The 23028-nt window shown below is 39.2% G+C and overlaps 1 protein-coding gene across 1 annotated transcript in view; it reads right to left on the bottom strand.

Moving 5' to 3' along the window:
- Window positions 1-23028, bottom strand: part of LOC125465040 (grainyhead-like protein 3 homolog) — a 93959-nt gene that overhangs the window by 35974 nt on the left and 34957 nt on the right. The window contains exons 2-8 of the mRNA XM_048558098.2: window positions 21136-21322; window positions 16967-17037; window positions 15575-15896; window positions 12844-12908; window positions 11770-11926; window positions 2838-2949; window positions 935-1029 (exon numbers count right to left, since the gene is read on the bottom strand). Coding sequence (XP_048414055.1) covers window positions 935-1029; window positions 2838-2949; window positions 11770-11926; window positions 12844-12908; window positions 15575-15896; window positions 16967-17037; window positions 21136-21322 — 1009 coding nt within the window. The remainder of the gene's footprint in view (window positions 1-934; window positions 1030-2837; window positions 2950-11769; window positions 11927-12843; window positions 12909-15574; window positions 15897-16966; window positions 17038-21135; window positions 21323-23028) is intronic.

The following is a 23028-nucleotide window of genomic DNA, read 5'->3' as shown; positions in this document are numbered from 1 at the left end:
TGTGGGTTTAGTCGTGAAAAGTAGGTAAAAGGCATTTGGCAGTGCAAGGAGATGGATTTGAGAGGTCGGGTGTGTCAGACAACAGTGCAACATACTGCAAACAATCCCTGAAATACCATAACTCCAAGATCATGTTCTAACATAAAACCAGAGGGCTTCAAACTGTCAACAGCAAATCATGTTGGTGCAGACAGAGCAATTCTGAGTTCACACACTCAAACTGTGGCAACCTACAGGCAAAGGTGTAGTTAATAACACTTTTCAATTCGCAGGGTAACAGCTTTAATGAAGACATTTAAACCATGAGCAGACGGTGGAGAAAGCTTACATCTTATGTAAAGACACTACTGAAGATAACAAACACAAAGAGATAATTTTGGAAGCATGTTTCATTCTCTAAGTAAGCAATATGTACATTTTTGAGGCTTGGGTATCTATATTTGTGGGAAATATCTATCATGGGCAAAATATTTTTGAGAATCCATTTTAAGCAATTTGGTTGATCTAATTTCTGGGGCAGACTTCGGAGCTGTTTTAGCTGAAAAGATTTCTGTTAACAACAGTCGTGATCGACTCAGTTTCTGCTTTCTTTCCTGATAAAGACTTTGTTCACCTCATATAATTATGACTCTGATTTATTCCTGTTTTTTATGAAAGCAGCATTGAGGCAAAGAAGAGTGGAAATGAAGTGGGATTTGCATATCATATCTCTGATGGAGGTTTGGAAAAGTAACATATTGCATAAATCTAGAGTCAGACTGTGCGGTAGATATGGATGGTAGACTGTAAGGTTTCAGCAATATCTTGTTAATGGCAATGATTTATTATGGACACAGTCTCCTTACTTCTGTTCAATCAAATTAATATTTTCATTTTGTGAAAGTCATTGGTGACTAGGGTTAGCTATGATATCTTATACATCACTCTGTTTTACCTTTGCTTCCTTGTTAGAATCCCAGATAAAAGACAGAGCATTAAATGCCACTTCTTCCACACAGCTGATTGTGTTGTTGCTTTCTTTGTAATCTGCTATAAAAGCAAATGGACAGAAAAATCAGCCATGTCATGTAAGTAACTGTGAGCAAAACAAACATTTGAGACCAATGTCAGCATTCTCCTCCCAGAGATTTCATTTTGCTGGGATGGCAGTTCCCATACACCGGCATCATTCTGGTTCAGATTCCTGATGGACACCATGTTTCTGATGGAATTGTACCACCGAGGGTGATCTGGCTATCCCACAGCTACTAGATCCTGGCAGTAGGGCAGTGCGACTGCCAATGCTACATCAGGGGAGACCACAGGTAGGACAAGAGGTAGAACAGCCCAGAAGATCTAACCTCTGGGCCTATTTCCACCTGCTTTGGGGCAGCCTCGATAAGTAGCAGAAACATACATGGATCGCTAGATAATCCATTGGAATCCTGGGCCCTCCCTCCTGCTATTATTTACATGAGGGAGGAGCAGTCAGTGGCAGACATTGTGGGAGATAGAAGGTAAATGAGAATGAGATCAGGTAGATCCAGCCCCAACTCTCCATAACAATATATTTTCAAGACACGGTTTATGCTAGATGCTTGTATCCTACACAGTGAAACTCATTTTAATTTAATCTAGAAAAGGCTTCAAGAGATGTGATGAGTTGAATGAACTTTCACTGTGCTGTAACCTTCCTTAGTTCAATTTAAAATCCTTCCTTTAATTGTTGAAGAACATAGGGATTCTTGTACCTTCTAACCCTTCAGGAAAGCTGTCCTCTAATATCTATATTGATCAGGTGAAGGATCTTTGGTCTTGATAAGCCTACAAGTGATTGAGTTTACTTATAATTGTTACTGATCTATTTGTGTGGGCATTTCAGCAGATCCCCTATATCAATCTCTTGGTTGGTGATCTCAGAAATGAAAATGTCTAAGAAAATGACTTTGTTCTTCTTCTCGTCAGTGGTGCAAGGTTTGTCGCTAACATGTGAGCAGAACAAGCAAACCATATTACACAGCACAGTCATTAATCTCAAAACAAATACATGGGATTGGAGCAGGAATAAGCCAATCTGTCCCTCAAGCTTGCTTCAATATTTAATTAGATCACAGCTGTTTTGATTGTGGGCTCAACTCCACATTCTGGCCGACCCCATCATTCCGTGATTCCCCTGTTAGTCAACTTCATCATTGAGTTGTATGACTGTGCATTTTCAACAGAGAAACGGGCCATTTGGTTGTATTGGTAATTGTGTTCCACGCGAGCTTTGTCTTTCTTGATCTAACCTTTACGTGGCCCCATCCTTGTAAAATTGCCCGCTTATCACAACTTCTTGTGCTTTTGATATGAAGACCAATTCATTTTAGGAGATTTTTCTGACTATTTAGCTCATTTGACTTTGTAAGGTTGAGCGTTGTCACCTTGGAGCACGTTTTTCTCAACAGCACTGACATCTCTAATACTCCTGGCACATATTTAGCCAAGGTATCATTGTATTCCTTGTGTGATATGTGCTTAATCACCAATTATAGTGTTTCCTTTAAATCTAAGAGCCATGACTGTTTCACATGATTAAGTATTTTAAATAATTTCCCCATGCATTTCACTTCACCAATTGATCGATTCAAGAACTAACATAATGGAATCCTTGTTGTAAGGGTGTTGAAAAGATGACATATGAAATGAGTTTTGAACACATCAATAAAAATTAATGACAACTGATATTAAATTTTATGTACCATATAGATCAGTATATCTATATGCTATATGCTCAGCCCAAACTAAACCCGAGAAAAAAAAGAATTAAAAATAAAATGATCAAGTCTGCTTAGGGCACGATGGCACCAATTTCTTACCAAAATCAATGACTCGTTGCTTAACTGTATGCTGTCGGGAATGCCAGTGTTTCCAATACTTCACTTGGTCCTCCGGAGTCTTTGCGTTGTCAAATACCGCCATGATCATACTCTACATGAAAGATTGCAGTTACTGATCAATTATTATCCACTCAGTTGTTGTACACTTTCCTATAACAGATCATCAATAGGACAGATTGTCAAGTTATCATTTGTTAGTGTTGACACTGACTGGAATACCGAAACTATTTAAATAATTAAGTGTTAAAGTGGCTTGTTGGGATGGCTATCTTCAAAATAAGTATGAATTTATATGTCGTAGATATATGAATTGTTCATTATTTGTAAATACACTGAAAGGTGTTTAAATTGCCCTATTATCACATACCGACTGGAAAGAAACAAATGGAAAAAATTTGGGCCTGAACATAAAATAAATTTCAAGTGTGTATCTACAGAGTCCTTTTAATTCAGGTGGAGTGAAAGCTAGTATTTAATGGAGGTGACCAGGGTCTCACCCACTGGCTGAAGAGCTGGAGAGAAGCTGCCACCACCATCATCTCCTTTCTGGAATGCCCCACAAACCAGGCACTTAACTGGGAAGTAGCAGGCATCCCTCAGGATCAAAGACCCTGGGACCAGAAATCCCACCCCAAGAGGCTGCCAGTTAATCAGTGTACATTGCTCAAAGTGCCCACCAGGCAACACTGCTAATAATGTATCAGCCAGATGCTTGGGATCACTGAGAAACCCAGACCCACACGAGTGATGACAACGTGAGGGTCATGGTGGATATTATGGCTAGCAAGGGAGTGGAGAAGTGGGGTTGGCATCAATTGCAAGGAAGTGACTTTCGGGGGCACCTTTACACTCGCTCAGGAAGTGCCTAACAATAACGAATGCCCCCCACACCCGACCTCCAAAAGCTGGAAGCTAGCAAACAACCTTGAGAGGATTTGCTTTTTGGGATTCCCAGCCAGTCAGTAACCACCATTAATTACCTGATCAGAAGCCTCTCTGGGCAGAGGGGCAGGAGGTCTGCCCATAGGCTGTCCTACTTAATTGGCACAGAAATCTGAAGGTGGTAGAGTCCCTGTCAACACTCTGTGCAGCGTCAAACCCAACTCAGGAGGTGATAATTGAATTCTACCCAATAAGTCTCAAAGTGCCCTGGGAATAGTTGCTTTCTGACCAGGCTGCACTGCTCAACAACATCACACTAACCTTATTAAAGGTCTGAAACCACAGCAAACACAGCACTGCCTCCCATCCCACATTGTTTGAAGCTTGTTTCTGAAATGCAATGCTATTGCCAAAGGTACATTTCAGTGGGAGTACTTAGCAATTCACTTCCCAACACTTTTCATACAACTGTGTTCAACTGCAATAAACAATGCTACATTTTGACTATTATTTAGCTTTAGATCTATTTGGTGTGATGTGTTAGCTTAAGGGCCGATTTGGAATTGATTTTTGTATTGCTTTAATTAATTTATTTTTTCATGACCATCCATTGAAGAAAACTTGCCTCTCAACATAAAATCCACTGGAGCCTTGGTGTTCCTTTTGGGAAATACTCCTCGCCACAGAGCCTGAGGATTCAGAGGAATTGTAGAGAAACAGTACAAGGAAGGCCTGATCCACCTGAGGCACATTGTACTTATGTGATCAATTATATAACTCTGCAAACATTGCATTAGCTTAAGCATATAAAGTGACGTCTTTCTATAGATTGTGATGATGCTCCTGATGTCTAGGAAGCATATGCAGAATGATGGGCAGCTTGCTTTACAGTGATTTGAGGCATTATGCTCTCAAAATGTAATTATGCCTTGGGTTTCAATTGAATGAAAAATCTGGTTTTACTGAGGTGTGCCAATGCAATGAGAAAGCTGTACAGCCATGAGGGCTTGACAGCATAGGTGTCAAAACAGCCAAAACGTGGACCAGAATAAATTGCCGGACTGCATACTACATCATTCAACGTTGGATGCCACATGCTGGAAGGAACAATGCACTGCTTTCGTCTCTCAACTATCAAACAATGGGAATGCAGCAAAGGTACCATTCAGTCACTTGCCCTTCAAAGCTGTTACATGTCCTCCAATTGTGCTTCCTTTCAGTTTGTTTCTCCTGCTCTTACCCGCCCTGCCATGCTCCATTCCACACGCCCAACTGCATCATCCTCCCCAGGTTGACAAACAGTTAAAATGAATGCTGAAGCTTTAGAAAAGACAATTTTTTTTTCCCTTCTCTCCATAAGTAGTTATTTATCACAAACTGTCACGGTGTAGAAGAAAGCCATTTAGCCCATCATGATTGCTCCAGTTCTCCGAATAAGCATCATAACTTCATGCTTCCCCAGCAATATTTAAGTAAGCATCTAAATCCATCCTGAAAAGTTTGATTGTACCCAACGCCCCACAGTTCCAGGCAGCACAACCCAGATCCAAATCCCTCACCGTATGTAAAAGGTTCTTCTCACATCACATTTACTTCTTTGTAAATCTCTTTAAATCTGTGTCCTCTCATTCTTGAGCCATTCACAAGCAGGTACAGTTTCTACCTACCTACTGTGTCTAGGACTCGTATGGTTTTGAAAACTTCAATCAACTATCCTCTTGATTTTCACTTCTCAAAAACTACAAGAGCTAGCTTCTCCAATCTCTCCTCATAACAGAAATTTTTCATCCTGTTGCCATTCTTGTAAACTTCTGCTGCACTTAGTCCAATGAATTCACATTCTTCCCAAAGTGTGGTTCCCAAAACTGTCCTCTAGCTTTATATACGTTCAGTAAAACCTCCTTGCTATTGTCTTCTGTGTCACTACTAATAAAAGGAATACTGCATGTTTTATTAATTACTTCCTCTACTTTTCTGGCTACCTTTGAAGGCTTATGCACATAAATAGCCAGGTCTCTGTGCTCCAGCACATCTTTTCGAGTTATACCCTCGGTTTTATATTATCTCTCCATTGTTATTGCACACATCCCTTTAAATTTAATTTACTTGATAGATTTTTCTGAACCTTCAGGGATCTAACAGAAAGAGCCATCAATAATTCCTGAAATGAGCTGATAAGGGAAAACTGTTGGCAGTTAGTTCACTGTATTGCCAGTTTGCCTTGTATCAGTTCAGGCAGAAAGGCCAAGAGGCTGAATTTCATCATTATTTCTCTGTGGTGGGAGACTGCTAGGAGCCTTCAAAGATGTAACAAGATTTTGAAAAGGAATCAGATTGAGTAGCTCGAACCCAGCGAGGGGAGACGGACAAGATCAGGATCAGGTGCTGGAGAGGTCTGAGTGCATGGGCCAATACCAGCCTGTTTCCAATTATCATATGCAAATAAGACATGCTTTTGTTCTACCCCCCCCCCCCCCCACCACTATACCTGATGGAGTCAGCAGGAAGGTGGTGCAAACCCAATAAAACCATTTTGAGTGTGACCCTCAGCTCAGGCTCTCAAAGTTTATCAAGATAAAGAGAATCAAAATTGATTTTCTATTTGATACCAGTCTCTGAATTCAAACATCTCAATTAGTCTACAAAAGTGTTATGAAGCAGAAAATAATTGTAAATGTTGGAAATTTAAAATGAAAACATTGCTTGTTTGGTGAAGTGTTTACGCTGGAAATATTAATGGCTTTACTTTTTCTTGGCAATTAATATCCAGCTATTTCTAGCATTTTGTATTTGATCTTATTTAGTAAATAGAAGTTATTTCAATGGAGATTTCAAAGTAGCAGCGATGTGAAAACTAATTCATGAAGTAAACACCAACAACCTCCTGAACCAATAAAAGCACACATTAAAAATTGTCACTTGTTCATCGACATTGTAAAGCTCAACTGAATCATGAGTCATGTAGGGACCCTTTCACAAGTGTATGCTTGCCAAAATTTGTTTATATGCCTGTCAAGAAGGGTGTGCTGATGTAAAGGAAAAAATAAACCAAGTGCAAGGAAAGATGGTCTTATCAGGCAGTTTTTTTTTATTCAATCATAGGATGTGGGCATTATTGGCCAGACCAACATTAATTTCCCAGAGAGCAGTTAAGTATCAATCACATTGCTTTGGGTCTGGAATCAGTTGTCAGCCAGACCAGGTCAGGATGGCAGTTTCCTTCTCTAAACAATGTAAGTGAACCAGACGGGTTTTTCCTGACAATGGTTGCGTGGTTACCAGTAGACTCCTAAGTCCAGGTATTTATTGAAATTAAATTCCACTGTCAGCTGTGGCAGGATTCAAACCCAGGCCCCAGAATGTTAGTTGAATTTCTGAAATAATAGTCTAGCGAAAATACCACTTTGTCATCACTTTCCCTTAAAAAAAATCACAGGTACATATGTACAAACATTGAGTGATAGAATGGGTGAGATTTAATAAACATCGTCATTGTTTTGGAAGATTAATAGAAGCCTCTTAAATGGATTCATATCATCTAGCAGAATGTTGCTAGTACAGAGCTTTAATGGATAAGTTGATTTGGCACTGGGTAGTAGTCAGGTGTGGGAAAGTATCAGACTTCCTATAGTCAATGGAAGATTTAACTTCAGAACACAAAATCTATTTCACAATGCAAGCAGAAATCAGGTTCTAAACTGGACAGTACTGCCAGGAAACACCAGGGCTTCTAGTGACATGGTCAGATGAGATTCACCTTATTCAAACTGCCAACAGAGTGGGAATCAACATCATTGATCATAGCATGTTCTCCAAGATGAGGCTCCAAATAGAATTATAAATACAATGAATGCTCAGTTAGTGGAGCTGTGTGCTATGAGTGGCAACCAGCTGAGTAAGTTTAGAAAATATTGTCAGTCAACAGCCCCTCATCACCTCATAAACAATGAAAAGGTCCTGCAAAAGGAAAATTTATACAGAAATATAAAGCATAGGACCATAAGTAGGAAGCCATTCAGCTCGTTGAGACGGCTCTGCTATTCAATGTGATCATAGCTGATCTATAATTCACAATTCCAATTTCCTGTCTTTTCTTCATAACAATCGATCACCTTGCTGATTAAAAATCTGTCTACCTCTCCCTTGAAAATATTGATAAAACACCCTCCATAGACCTAGACAGTAAATAATGCCACAATTAACTAAGAGAGAAGAAATTCCTCCTCATCTCCGATTTAAATAGCTAGTCCTTAATCTAAGATTATATCGTCTGGTCCTAGACTCTCCCACAAGAGACCACATTCTTTTGCATCTCTTTTGTCAATGTCCCAAATGATCTTGTATGTTTCAATGAGGTCACATCTCATTCTTCAAAATTCCACTGAGTACAGGTTCAATCTATTCAACTTCTCCTCATAGGAAAAGCCCTCCATACCCAGGATCGACCTAGTAAACCTTCTCCATACTGCCTTCATTGCCAGAATAGCTTTCCTTAGATAAGGCATTCAAAACTGTTCACTGTTGGTTACATCATACAATGACGGTAACTTTCAAGAGGTAAGAAATACAGGGCAAAAGGTAAAGACAACATTCCTCAGGGAGCTCAAAGGGAGTCAAAACAGATTCTGGTCCATCAACTTGAAGGTACAGAATTTGAAACAGAATTTAAACATAATGCAGGAGTGGCAAACAGTTTGCCATGATTGAAGTCTATTGAGTCAGACCAGCAAATTTAAAACCTCAAGGTCCAGGAGGCATCATTTTTTCAGGGTCATGGGCAAATCACCCATCAGTACTTAAAAATATGTTAGCCCAAACTTTTAGCTTACTTTTGTTCATATCAGATCCTCATAGATCGGTTCTGCAATTTTCAATAGTCTGAATTTTTATTCCTAATAATTCATAATTCATTAGGAACTATGTATGCATTACATTAAATACAGAAGTGAGAGATCTATATGTATATTTACATCCCTGTTGAACCACCTATTGGAAATAAATGCACCTTGGCTATTCAGAACTTCCTAGAAACCTGCCCTTTTGTAACAATACTTCTAAATCATAAAAGTCTTTGAATGATCCACAAAACTGAATGCCACTATTTAAACCAAACCAAAATTATGTGACCCTTTAATCCACTCTGCCTGCATGCTCTCTGAAGTAGTGAAAGGTTAATTGATCATGGCTGCGTCCACATTGAAATCAATGGCGATTATGAATTTGAGATAACAAGGTGCAGTGTTGGATGAACACAGCAGGCCAAGTCGCATCAGAGGAGCAGCAAAGATGATGTTTTGGGCCTAGACCTTTCTTCAGAAAAATGTCTTTCCGAAGAAGGGTCTAGGCACGAAATGTCAGCCTTCCTGCTCCTCTGATGCTGCTTGGCCTGCTGTGTTCTTCTAGCTCTACACCTTGTTATCTCAGACTCTCCAGCATCGGCAGTTCCTACTATCTCTGAATTTCCTGGGTTAACTTCAATGTTTAGGTTGCTGGCACTTAGCCTGGAAAATAATGGTGTTGGTGCCTTGGTGATGGAATGATTAATGCTCACCACCACCTTCTCAAGGGCAACTAGGAATGGGCAAAAATTGCTGGCCAGCCAGTGACACCCACATCCCACAAATGAATAGAAATAAAAAGATTGAGAAGATGGTTAATATGAACCAGATCTTAACTTTTGAAAGTATAAAAAGCCAGTTTGATACGATGTCCTTGTCAATTCAGAAAGAGGACAGGGTCTGACTTTCCATGTTCGAAAGGAATAAATTAATCACCCATGAATGTTCACTATTGACTTTTAGTTGTTATTGTCATTACTTTCTCAGCGCTAACTAATGGTTTCTATTAACATTGGGCACATAGCAGCTGGCTGAACATCGCACATGCTAAATTACAGCTTATCATTTGGATTATGAAGTGTGGATTTAGATGTTTAAGCTTTACAGTTTAAAAGCAGCACCGCTTTGATATGCATTGCTAAATACAATCCAGCTGTACAATGCTTATGGGGGACCAGTGTGGTTATTATTTTGATATTTTCTTCTAAGAAGTGAGCTACTCAATCATCATAGGTCCTCTCCACAAATACTGACTAGCGCGCTGAGCTCTTGCAACATTTTCTGCTTTTACTTATCAGATTTCCCAAGAATTGCACATTTTGGTTTCTGAGGCAAAAGTTAAATTAGCATGCTGATAAAGATTTTCAGCCATCACTTTTAATCATAAATAATGCAGTTTTCAATTTATGAGTTTAGATTACCTAAGTTACTGTTAGTCCAGTAATAAATTCACCCTGGAACACCCCAAGACAACAGCAGACATGGTGGGCCATTTCAGAAGTTTTTAAATAACAAGAACCTATAAGACTTTTTGACTCTACCCAAAGATATTTCCAACATTCAAACATTATCCAAGATAACATGAAAATGATTGTTTGAATTCACGATTCTTAAGTCAGGATGAAGCTTAGGTTCTTCAGACACTTCTCAGCATAGATTTAAAAGATGGATTCCCATCATATTTTTCCATTAGAAGATGCTTCCTCTTATAATTATGTGGTTAAGCTCGGTCACCACCCTTTGTTCACAGGACAAGTGGAAATGCGAGTGTATGGGCAATGTTTTCCCTTTCCTAGAAGGGTCAGCACAGGTGGCTAAAAGGGAAAGTAATTGGGCAGAATGGCATCAGTCAGATACCTGTCAACTTCCCCAACACCTCATCATTCAAGATCTGGCATGAGGTCCATGGACAACCTTCTCAACCTCCTGCCAATCAATTCCTTTAAGTGATTAATGACCACTTAAGCTCTTAAACCTCGAGCGATGACTGAATCAACTAACAAGGACAGTCCTGGTGCTGCTTCCATCCCAGGCTTCAGATCCTGCCCCAACACACACCCGAGGTCCACATCCCGCCACACCCCCCCAAGCCGAGTTTGTAAATGGCTCACAAAGACTCCAGCCCACAACCCTAACACAGCAAGCCTTCAAGGCTCCTTGAACCTGGCTCTTGGGTATGGTGTACCCCATTCTCCCACACTCTGACAATAACCCGCCATCTTGGGGGGTGAGAGAAGTAACTGCCTTCCTGGTAGGGTAACCAAGGAGACCAGCCTGACAGGTCAGAGTTGGGGCACTCAATTTGCCTCAGTCTTGACTCTTACCATTCTCTCCTGAGGTTCTCACTCTGTGACTTGCCCCAAATACAAGGCTGTCTCTATCTAGTCCTGGTCTTCATGGCTGAGTAGCTTGGCCTCTGACAACTCTAGTGTTTGTAACAAAGTCAGCCAGGTGGGCTTTATAGAGTATGTTAATCTGGTCCAATCAGGGAACCCTGGCTGACAGATATAAACAGGAGTATCAGGCATCCTGTTCACTCTGAGAGCTGGCTCTGGTGAAGCTGGATCAGTGTCAAAGACACTCCAGGTGTAAATAAAAGGTGACTTGGTGATGGGATACCGGACTCTGTGGAGTTACTTCAACAATCCTCTGTAGCTCGCTATATTCGTTAGTGTCTGATTGACTGGCAGCCCCAGAGATGGCACCTGATAGATCAAAAAGCACTTAACCTACTTGTTTGCAATTGATCCAGCAGCCTTTCTTGCTGGAGGTGAGAGGTCCTTACATGCAACATAACATTGTGCATTTTCCAGCAAGTAGAAGTTTGGTAAAATTTTCCTTCTCCATGAGACCATATCGTTGAAATGATATTCATCTAAGAGCAACATTCCTGAAACTCAGGAAAATAGAACATCTAAATTAGCGCTGATTGGTGAAAGACCTTTTTGGCGAGAGACCCTTTTCTCCTCATCTGTGCTCCTCCATTAAAGGATGGAAACTGCTGAGGAGTTCAGCATGATAGGCTCTATTCAGAGACAACACATCTAATGCCCATGCCAACAAAACATATAGACAATTTAAAGTGTTGCTATAAGACGAAGCAGATACGAAAGTGTACCAGCTCAGCAGCAAACTGAGTAAAAGGAAATCTTGATTAATGAAGCCAAGGTGAGGAATCCAAGATGTCTTACTCGAACTTTGGTTGAGGGTGATTGCTCACACTTGTCACCTTCCATAGCTTTCAATGTGATGGGGTAAAACTGTCCCTTGTTGAGGTAACCCATCGATTCCTCTCCTGGTTTCTGGTTGACTGATTTAGGTGCTTCCAGCATATATTCAAAATCCACCCTTAAAAATTGAGGGGAAGAAAGACTGAAAATACTAATACTGAATATTTTTCATTTGTTTTTAAATTAATAAAAGAAAATTTTCCAATTTTATACTTCCTTTAGGAAGCTATGATTACTGGCAGCTTACATCAGAGGTTTGGCTGTGCACAGGTAACCCTTTGACAATTTAAATATGTGGCAGCAAAAGTATGAGGGGTTGAATGGCCTCATTCTATATGTAAGCTTCAAAGTTCAATCCCTGTCAGATTACAGAAAATCAGAACAATATCTCCATTTCATTTTCTAAAAGAAATACAGTTTTAATTTTATGCCTGTGATGTAGAAACTCAGAAAATGAGAAACCTTTATTAATCACTGTTGTTGAACTGCGCCCTACTGGTTTCATTGAGGAAATTACATCAACTCCAATTAATCTCAGTTAAACTATGTCCAGAATTGTAATATTTCTTGTTTGTAAATGATAAATAAATCCCAAAGGAAGCATTAAGATTTATGTTTAGCACTTCTTAAATAGACATCTTATCTTTTCTTGATTCTAACTGAATTTCCACAGCAGTCCTGATAGATATGGTACATATGATGTTATTTAGCTTATTTTGCATTTTGTATATGAAATTGCTACATGAATATTTTCTGTAATTAGAGGGAATTCTGTACTCTAGGAAGCTGAAGTAAATTCAGTATCCTGTTTGAAATTTCAATTCTTTTTATGAGAGCATCATTATTTGGTATTGTAAAAATACTTCTTGCTTATGAGATCATTGTTTAACTGAGATCTCAAAAGTTTGCAAAAAAATTCTGTATATCTTTTCCACCGCATCTTTAAGTAATTGTGCTTTCATAAAAAGTGAAATGGAAAATGAGTTTCTGTAAATTACTTTACCTAATAGTACACACTGTGATAAGTATACCTACCTTGATTTATTATGTGTAACATTTTGTTCCACACAGGAAGGCTTTATTAAATCATTAAGAAAGGCCTGTATAACAAAATGGAAAAGATTGATAATTTAGTTACATTTATTGTATCATTCCTCCAAGATTCCCACTGTCCTGTTTTGGGCTTTCCTCTTCATTTAGCCAAGTCTATCCAAGTTCATAGCAATGGATCCAAAAAAAAAATGCTGATCTTTTGTCAACTTCCAGCAGGTAGATTTAAGCATGTAAGAACCTTTCCCCAGCACCTCTTTGATTCCTCTTAATGTTTTGATTAAGACCAGTAAATTTATCTATTAAGCAAAGCTTGTTGCTAAATTAAGAAACAGTAATCCTTTAACATATAGCTATTTTGGTTGAGGACTTAACTGTGGCACCATATTTATTGAGGTAGCTCCATTATTAAACATTAAACATGCTATAAATACTGTCACTGAGCAGTGGATAACTGAAGCAACCAAATTAGAAAAGTCCTAGATTCATTCAAAAGTATAGGTTGAGTTAATTGATCCACAGCAACAACCACATTTTACCACAGATCTCATTTACAATGAGGCAAAACTATTTGTTAAGGTTCTGACTCCTCAATAGTATCCCGTGATCCTCATTGGAAGTGTAATGCTGTGGAATAAAATTTCAGGTTTTATTATTATAGTTCCACCTCCCTAGATGATCAACACAGCTGCAATGATACATGCAGAGAGCTCATAAAACATGACCCCATAAATGATTAACTTTATTATTCATTCATGGGATGTAGGCTTTGTTAACTCGTCCAGCTTTTTTTGCCCATCCCTAGTTTACCTTGAGAAGGTGACAGCTGCCTTCTTGAACTGCTATACTTCATTTGCTGTGGTAAGCCCACAAAGCCGTAAGGGAGCTGTTCCAGAATTTTGAACTAGTGGTACTGAAGGAACAGCAGTATACTTCCAAGTCAGGATGCCGAGAAGCTTGATGGTGTTCCCATGTATCCGAGGTACTCAGAGATAGCAAGAACTGCAGATGCTGCAGTCAGAGTCGATACAGTGTGTATGTCAGAGTCAATCCTAATGAAGGGTTCCAATCTCAAATGTCGACCTTCCTGCTCCTCTGATGCTGCCTGACCTGCTGCGTTCCTCCAGCTCCACACTGTTTTTGAGGCACTAGTTCTGCTAGATGCTAGTGGATATGGGTTTGGGAGTGCTATTTTAGGAACCTGGGTGGTTCTCAGAGTCATGTCTTGTAAGTGCTAGTGCTGTGTGTCAGTCGTGGAAGGATTGAATGTTTATGGGTATGGTACAAAACTGTTTAGTCCTGGATGGTGTCAAGCTTCTTGAGTATTACTGAAGCTGCAGTCATCCAGACAAATGAAGAGTAGTCCATCACACTCCTGACTTGTGCCTTGTAAATGGTGGACAGTCCTCGAGGGGTCAAGAGGTGAGTTACTTCCTGCAGGATTCCAAGGCTGTGGACGGCTCTTGTAGATAAAGTATTTACATGGCTATTTCAGTTCAGTTTCTGGTCAATGGGAACCTTAGGATGTTGATAGCCTTAGGTTTGTTGTCATGAAAATAGTAAAATGTTCCCTTCGTGCTTCAGTGAAAGTTTTTCTTATGTAGTGATTGAAATTACAGTCAGTCTTACTTAGCAACAAAACACAGCGGCTCTGATTTAATTGCACAGCACCATCAGTGTGTTGAAAGCCTGAACAAGCAATAAGTTTACTTGGTGGGGGCAGGAATGCTTTTATTGTGATTTAAATTCTCTTTTACTTTAAAGCTAATTAAGATGAAGAGAACTTTGATACCAATGCAAGTTAAGTACTGAGGGATAGGAGCTACTGAATATAGCTGAATAAATTTATTGTCATTGATTAGAAAAATGACTTCAATTTATTCTGGGCAGCTTTAAAATTCATATTCAGCCCAGTAGCAGATTCCTTTGTTGCTAAATTCAGATTCAAAAATTGAAGTTTTCTTCAAAGTCTATTACTGGCAATTGAGCAGCTATACCTTGCAACTTATTGCTCATTTCCATCTTCAACTTTAGTTAAACAATTCAGATTGGTCACTTCCTACCAGTTTTATAGGGCAGGATTGACTCATTATCATTGTCTATAATTTCACAAGATGTGTTTGGATTGACATTATTTCTGCATAAATACCTCACTTGGACCTAAAAAAATGACCAAGCAAAACTTCCAAATCATTCAATCTTCTTCTGTTACCATCCATTCCTTGCCTATCCCTCCTCCACTACAGAAATACAACAATAGTTGTCCATTCCTGCTTCTCTACTGCTTTGTTAGTCAATTCCTTGACTGTAATAATTTATTCTAATCTTTTCTTTGAAGCTATTTTGTCCATCAACACGTTTCTTCATACTTCATCATCACTCAGCTAAAAGCTGCCTGATAATTCACTTCAGAGCTCCTGTCAAAGTACATTTGAGACAGCCATCAGGAGGCGTGTGTGAACGTGGAAGATTAACGACCTCCACTGTTACATCTCCTCACAAATACCAAATCAAGATCAAAATCATGTCAAGAGTTGAAACGCAGGCCTGAACCTGAATTATATAACTACTTTATCACACAAGCTATTACCACACAATAATTGATATAATTAATCATTTGGGTCTTAACCGATATTACAATATTGCTCAATTTGAGTCATTTTCATAACCAATTACTTTCAAGAAATATTTGGACTGCCATTTCAACTAAACCTACCTCAGGTGACATATCTTTGAAAGCATCTTTAAAACTGTTCTCAGGAGCCCACCTTTGTGGTAGCTGAGTCATTAAAATATTATCAAATGAATCAGTTAAATTGCAGTCATATAGATCCGTGGGAATACTAGTGTAGTTATCCATCAGTGGCTGAGATTTAGAATCTGTAAAGATCAAATCTGACTGGAGCCGATGGGATCTTCTGGTTGGATCAGGGTATTCTGTTGACATGGTGATATCTTCAGGCAAAATTTTCATAGTTTGAACAGAACTGTCCAGAGATGACATGTCATCAAATTCAAATCCATTTCCAATGTTATTCCTGTAGAAAAGAAATGCACTTGTGAAAAAGGCACTACATCTAGTTTTTCCTCTCATTTCATTAGATTTTTCATTTTCACGATAGCTTTCAACTTCAACGAAAAAGACAGTGAATCTCAGTTTGTACCCCTCAGTTGGCTTCCAGTTAGGGAGTAGATCAGTCAATCATTGAGAAGCTAGTTCATAGGACTCCTTCCAATCTAAGAGCAGATTTACATCATGTGATTCGTGTTTTCCAGGCAGATGCACAGTTAGAATGGCCTGGTAACTTATCCACTATTTTTTCTGCCACTTATGCGTTAATCCTGATTTTAACCTGACTTTTTTTTTAATAAATGGTGGAAGCACTTGGTTGAAGTTCATCTTTAGATTTACTAATAAATTGCATCATTTTGACACTGGCCTGAAGTGAGGGGGCAGCTGCAGCCTTCCTCCTGAGAGAAGAAGAGATCAGCAAAGACTGCGTACGGTTTTTGTCTTCACTTTCCTTGATGCTGCATAAATGGAAGCCCCTGACTATTGTTTCAGAACAGTGCATAAATGATAAAAAGATAAACCCAAAGAGAAGATTGGCATTATATATGTGGAGACAAGAACAGCATGTTCCACAAGACTAAACTGGGCCATTACCCCACCACTCCAAAAACTGGATAACAACCATGTTCCACCCACCTACCCACAATACAGTAATAGCCAAAAGGCTGCCTCTAGGGAATTATTTCTCATCAACAGTTTGCCAATCAAATACTAACATAGGCCAGGCCACCCACTGGAAATATTTGGGATGTCACTGTGTAATCTGCCATATGCAATTATCTTCTAATTAGGGAACAGAAGAAGAAATGGCACTTGCCATTTTGGCAATGTTTGGGAAGAGACATTGGCTCGATTCCAACACTGATGCAGGGGAGTCTTTGCCTGCATTGAAAATGCAAAAAGACTGACTCAATAATTTAAGGCCACTTGAGATGGAAAATTAATTTCAATGTTTGTCCAAAGGAATATTCAGATCAGTACTGTCAAAATGACTAAAATGAAACGTGGCCATCAAGATATAAAAATAGCTCATACCTTTTTGATAAATTTGATTCGCATGGGCGAGGCACTTTTGCAGGCAGAAGAAATCTTTCCTGCTTTGGGACCTTTAAAAGAAATAACATCACATAAAAAAAACACAGAAAATATCAAAAAAAAGGATCAGTCAACAACAGGATTCAGTTTGATTGCTGATAGTAATTGCAGTATAACAAATAATGTAGGACAATTTATCAGCACATTCATACGAGTTCTTGTAAACTGAGTGAACAGATCTTATCTGACATTTGAGAAAGAGATAGTAGTCTAGTTGTGTGGGTTTCTTCAAGTTTCTTGAATTTTGTAATACATTTTATGCTGGTCTCATTATTTCCAATTGTAAGTTCAACTGTATGTGTCAAATGTGATGTAGGCAAAATGCCTCTCTTTGCTTTCCCATGTTCACATTTCGATCCGCTGAAGTACAGGGAGCAAATAGTCACATAGCCACCCAGGTTTGCATTTATGTAGACTGCTGTAGTGGCAATGAATTTTTCAGTGGCTCAGTGAACCATTATATACAGCAACTTATTGCTTTAGCACAGAAACAGGACATTCAGCCCGACCGGTCCAAAACGGTGTTTTCTGCTCCACTTCGGCCTTGCCCACCTTATGAATTTGAAGTTTCTTCACATTTTATGCTCCAATTGAGCCTTACCCATTCTATAAATTAGAAGTTTGTCCATCTTTGGCTTCAGTACCAACTGTTAATATGACAAATATTGAACTATATTGTAAATTAAGCAAAATTTTATTTGGCAAAATAACGATCTTCTTGCTCATGGTATCTCAGATCTCCTGCCTTCTTTAAATATATACATTGGATATGGACATCACTGGCTAGGCCAACGCTTATTGCTTGTCACTCAGTACCTTTGAGAAGGTGGTAGTGAGCTGCCCATTTGAATTGCTGTAGTCCATTTGGTGTAGATAATCCCACAATGTTGTCGGTAAGGCAGTTCCAGGATTTTGACCTTGTGAGAGTGAACGAACACCAAAATGTGCTCAGGTGTGGATGGTGAATGGCTTTGAGAGGATCCGTCGTGGGTTTCGATAATGCTGACTAAGGAGCCTTGGTGAATTTCGGCAGTGTATCTTGTAGATGGTAAGCATTGCTGCTACTGAGCATCAGTGATGAAAGAAATGAATGTTTGTGGATGTGGTGCAAGTTAAGAGCTGGTTTGTCCTGGATAGTGTAGAGCATCTTGTGCATTGTTGGAGTGTACTCACCTGAACAAATGGAGAATATTCCATCACATCGCTGACTTGTGCCTTGCAATTGGTGATGGGCTTTGGGGAGTCAGGAAGTGATTTACTATTGTTGGATTCCTTGCCTCTAAACTGCTCTTGCAAACCTCCAACGTTCTAACAAAAACAATTTAAGTTTGTCCAATCTCTGATTTTCACTAACATGCTCCAATCCAGGTGACATCCTGGTTAAATTCTTTTGTAGCCTCCCAAAGCCTCCAAATCTTTCCTACAGAGTAGCAACCTGATTTACACATAATACTCCAAATGTGGCCTAAGCTTTGTACAGGTGCAACTAACTTGGCAATTTTTATATTCAATGTTCCGAACGATTAAGGCAACCATGCCATATGCCTTCTTTACCATTTTACCCATGTGTGTTGCCTCTTTCAGGGAACTATGGACTTACACCTCAAGATAGTTCTGTGTATAAATATTCCTAAGGGTCCTGCTATTTTCTGTATAGTTTCTTTTTGCATTTGACCTCCCAAATTACATCACTCATATTTGTTGAGATTAAACAACATCTGCCATTTCTCTGCCCAGCTTCCTAACTGATCTATTTCCTACTGTATGATTTAACAATTTTCCTCATTATCCACAACTCCAAATTTCATGTCATCTGCAAACTTACTAATGAGACCGTCTACATTTTCATTTAATTCTTTATATTAATTACAAACACAGAGGTCCCAGTCCTGAGATAATAGAACTGCAGATGCTGAGAATCCGAGAAAACAAGGTGTAGAGCTGGATGAACACAGCAGGCCAAGCAGCATCTTAGGAGCAGGAAAGCTGACATTTCGGGCCCAGACCCAGTCCTGATCCTTGCAGAACACCACTGGTCACAGGTTTCCTGTCAGGAAAGCACCCCTCCACAATTACCCTGTGTCTTCTATGACCAAATCAATTTTGTATCCAACTTGCCAACTCACCATGGATTCCATGTGACTTAAATTTCTTGAACAGCCTACCATGAGGGACCTTGTCAAATGACTTGGTATCATGATAATGCTAGAGTGGGGGATATGCTGGGCCATCGGCCTCTAGACTAGGTTGGAGTACAATTTGCGGCCACATTTTCCCAAAACACCTCACAGATGGCCAGACTTTAGTTACTAGATCTTTTCACAGTTCATTTCACTTAGCACATTGACGGTGCTGCACTGTATCTTCTAAGGTTCGCAATAGGAATCTGATTCTTCCTTTCCACAAGGACTGTAGGGTTGCTACTCTTAGTGTTATTGTCATGGACAGATGCATTTGTGGCAGATAGATTGGTGAGGATGAAGCCAAATAAGTTTTTCCTTTTGCTGGTGTCCTGACAGTCAACTACAGGTCCAGTCTAGCAGGTATGTCCATTAGGATCTGACAAGCTTGATCAGAAGTGTCATTGCTGAGCCACTCCTGGTGATAAACATTGAAGTCTCCCACCCAGAGTACATTCTGTGCCTTCGCCACCATCAGTGTTTACTCCAAGGCTTGTTCAATATGGTGGAGCACATCAATTGAGGGGGCACAGCATGTGATAATCAGCAGGAGTTTCCTTATTCATGGTTGACCTGAGGCCTTGGGACTTCATAAGGTCCAGGGTCAACCATATTGCACTTGCCAGATAAATATATCATGTCATAACTTGCCATCTAAAAATAGCAAAAACAAAAAGGATATTGAGTAGCTAGTTGTGGTGTTAATCTTATTAATGATGAGTTGTACAGTACCATGTTAGAGGTAGCACACCAAAAGTTATTCCCAACAATGTTGACTTTTTGCCAACTGAAAGGCAAGAACAGCAAAAACCAGTTAATCTGTAGTTTAGATATTTCAGGCAAAGTGTTATAATAAAGGACAATGTTTAGTTTTGTATGGGGGCATATATCAGAGTAAAGTTTAACATATAGGGCCTATGATACTATTTAATTCTTGGAAAGCGGGGAAATCACTCTTGCAATCATCATTGCCCCAATTTGGTTATTAAATAAGGCAGTGAAAGTTCTCTGAGTGTTGATTTTTATTGGTTTTGGAACACTGCAATGTTGACAAAATAGGTTAAGATAAATTCCCTGTCTAATTTGATGTTCATTTTCAGATAAACCTTAAGTGAACAATTCTGTGGAGACCATGTTTCCTGCAAACAAGGAATGTTTTAAAATGGGAGAACATACAAAAACATAACAAAGGTAGGAGAGTTAGCCCGTTGAGCCGGATCTGCTGTTCCATCAAGAACATGGCTGATCTTCTACCTCAAATCTACCTTCGGCACTATCCCAATACATTTTTCTTGAATATGGAGCCTTAGTGGTGACACAGTGGCTCAGTGGTTAGCGCTGCTGCCTCACAGCACTAGGGACCTGGATTCAATTCTGCGCTCGGGCTACTGTCTGTGTGGAGTTTGCACATTCTCCCCATGCCTGTGTGAGTTTCCTCCCACAGTCCAAGGGTGTACAGGCTGGGTGGATTGGTCATGGTAAATTGCCTGTAGTGTTCGGGGGTGTGCAGATTAGATTGGTTACAGGGATGGATCTGGGTGGAATGCTGTGAGAATTGGTGTGGACTTGTTGGAACGAAGGGCCTGTTTCCACACTGTAGGGATTCTATGAGATTTATATGGTTGGGGATTCATAAGCCTCTGGGTGATTACGGTGCTTTAGTGTTAAGATTCACTGCTTGGACTGTCCTATCCTTTCACTAAGGAGTTAGTGCAGCAGTGACTCTTGAGTGTATATAAGATCACACTAATAGGAAAAGTATTCAAATTTGGTTCATGTCATATTAGTCATTCTGAAATCACTGAAAATTTTTGAATCTATATAAAAAGCAATAGGATCCTTTGAGACTTTTCTAACTGAGGGTAAAAGTTGTTTTAGACAAAAGGAGTCTCCCTTCGATCACATATGCTTTGATCAAAGCATATATACCTTATAATAGTCATAGAGGAAGCTCAGAGCAGCTACACTTTCATCATCACCATTAATGCTCATCATGGCCTTTGTTGCTGCAGTTAGTGGATTCTCCAGGTAGTTTTTCCAAGCTTCGTCCTCGTTGCTGACAGAATGTAGTTGGAAATTAACTGCTTCATTGTGAAGCACCATCACAGGCCTTAAACTGAAAGAAAACATTAATCAGAATTACAGTGAAAAACAAGCAACCTGATGTCACTGGGAGTAAACTAAAATGGCTTTTGAAAATGACATGAAAAATACAAGAAAACAATTACTTTAAGGGAGGAGGGGTAGTGGAAAAGGGTATTTTTTCTACTTCTTAGCTGACATTCCAAAAGCAGGTTTGAGCCAAAGTTACATGATAAATGATATTAGTAATAATGAATAAAAAGACTCAAATCACAGAATTTTTAATTGGCTACTGAATCCAACACATGCACAGTATGCCCTGACTCCATGGAAAAATTCATTACCAAGGGACCAGTGGAATGATGGGCATGTCCTTCCTTCATGATGGCACTAAAGCAATAGGTACACATAAGATGAGGTGGAAACTCAGAGTTCAACCTACTGTTTATGTCAGGAATGAAGTCATGGTCACTACGTTAACTGTTCAAGAAGACTGACTAAAAAATTAAGAACAGAACTGGATGTGCAATAAAAGTTCTGAAGAAAAGTGAGGATAGAGAACTTCAAAAATTTTCAGAAATGACAGAATAATTAGCAGATTTGCATCAGGTTTCTGTAAAGTGCTATATGCCATAAAAAGAATTTTTTTTAATACAGGAAAAACTATTTTCCAATGCTGGCTTGAAAGGCACAAATGTTTCATTCTATCTACAATTTTATAAAAAATATGACAGCAGAGTTAAGCCTTGTCACACCCCTCGGTGACATTTTAATTACAGGGCTCCTTGCTGCACTCCCAACATTTTGTTTTCTCAAGCTTCTATCAACTATCTTGTCCACCAATCTACCTTCTAAAGAAAAATATGAAATACCCTCAGAATTCTGCTACATGCATGCTATCTACAAAGCTTTGATCTTTCTGAGATAATGGTTTCATTCCTGAGCCTGAATCAACACAATATATTCCACTTAAAGGCACTGCACTACATTGTACCAAATTCTTCTGTGGTAAAACAATTGCATAGTGCGCAGAAGCGTGAGGTATATAAACTTGATTCAAACGAATATATTCCTGCCATAAAACTTGCAAGTTAAATTGGGGTAGAGAGATTCTTTCTTCTTTCAGACTTAGATTTGCAAATGAGCTTCTTTCCTACTCTAATATTATAGACAATTGGGGTTTTGCAATAGCTTACTGGGACAAATGACAATTGGGTCAATTTCTACAGATGTTTTACACTTTCTAAAAGCATAAACTTTAATGGCCTTAGCTTATTTAGTCAGAGCATCTGATTTACAGCATTGAGGATCCAGATGGGCATATGGACTGCACTTTCTGCCTGACTACTTGGCAACTCTTGGTAGTCCTGACCCCTGGAATAATTGAGGGGAACGTCAAACAGTATTATAGCTGAGGTAGAAAATCATAATCAGAGTGGGGCTGACTTAAAGCAAACATACCCACAGAAATCTGGCAGCATTAGGTCAAATATCAGTTTTACATCAATCCCAATAATACTTTCCACTGAAATAATTTGTCTAAGACAGTACTTCAACATTCATATTAATTATCCATTAATGTACATAACGTAAAGCACAGGGTTATGCTATTTGGCCCTTTGTATGTGTGCTGGTTGTTTGCTCTACCACTCCATTGCTAATCCAGATTCCTCCCCGATATCCTAAAATTTGTTTAATTCTTCCTTACGAAATACAATAATTTCTTCTTTAGCCTCTGCT

The sequence above is a fragment of the Stegostoma tigrinum genome, chromosome 24 (assembly GCF_030684315.1).
Source record: "Stegostoma tigrinum isolate sSteTig4 chromosome 24, sSteTig4.hap1, whole genome shotgun sequence".
NCBI classification, from domain to species: domain Eukaryota; kingdom Metazoa; phylum Chordata; class Chondrichthyes; order Orectolobiformes; family Stegostomatidae; genus Stegostoma; species Stegostoma tigrinum.
This window is presented reverse-complemented; position numbering and strand designations above follow the sequence as displayed.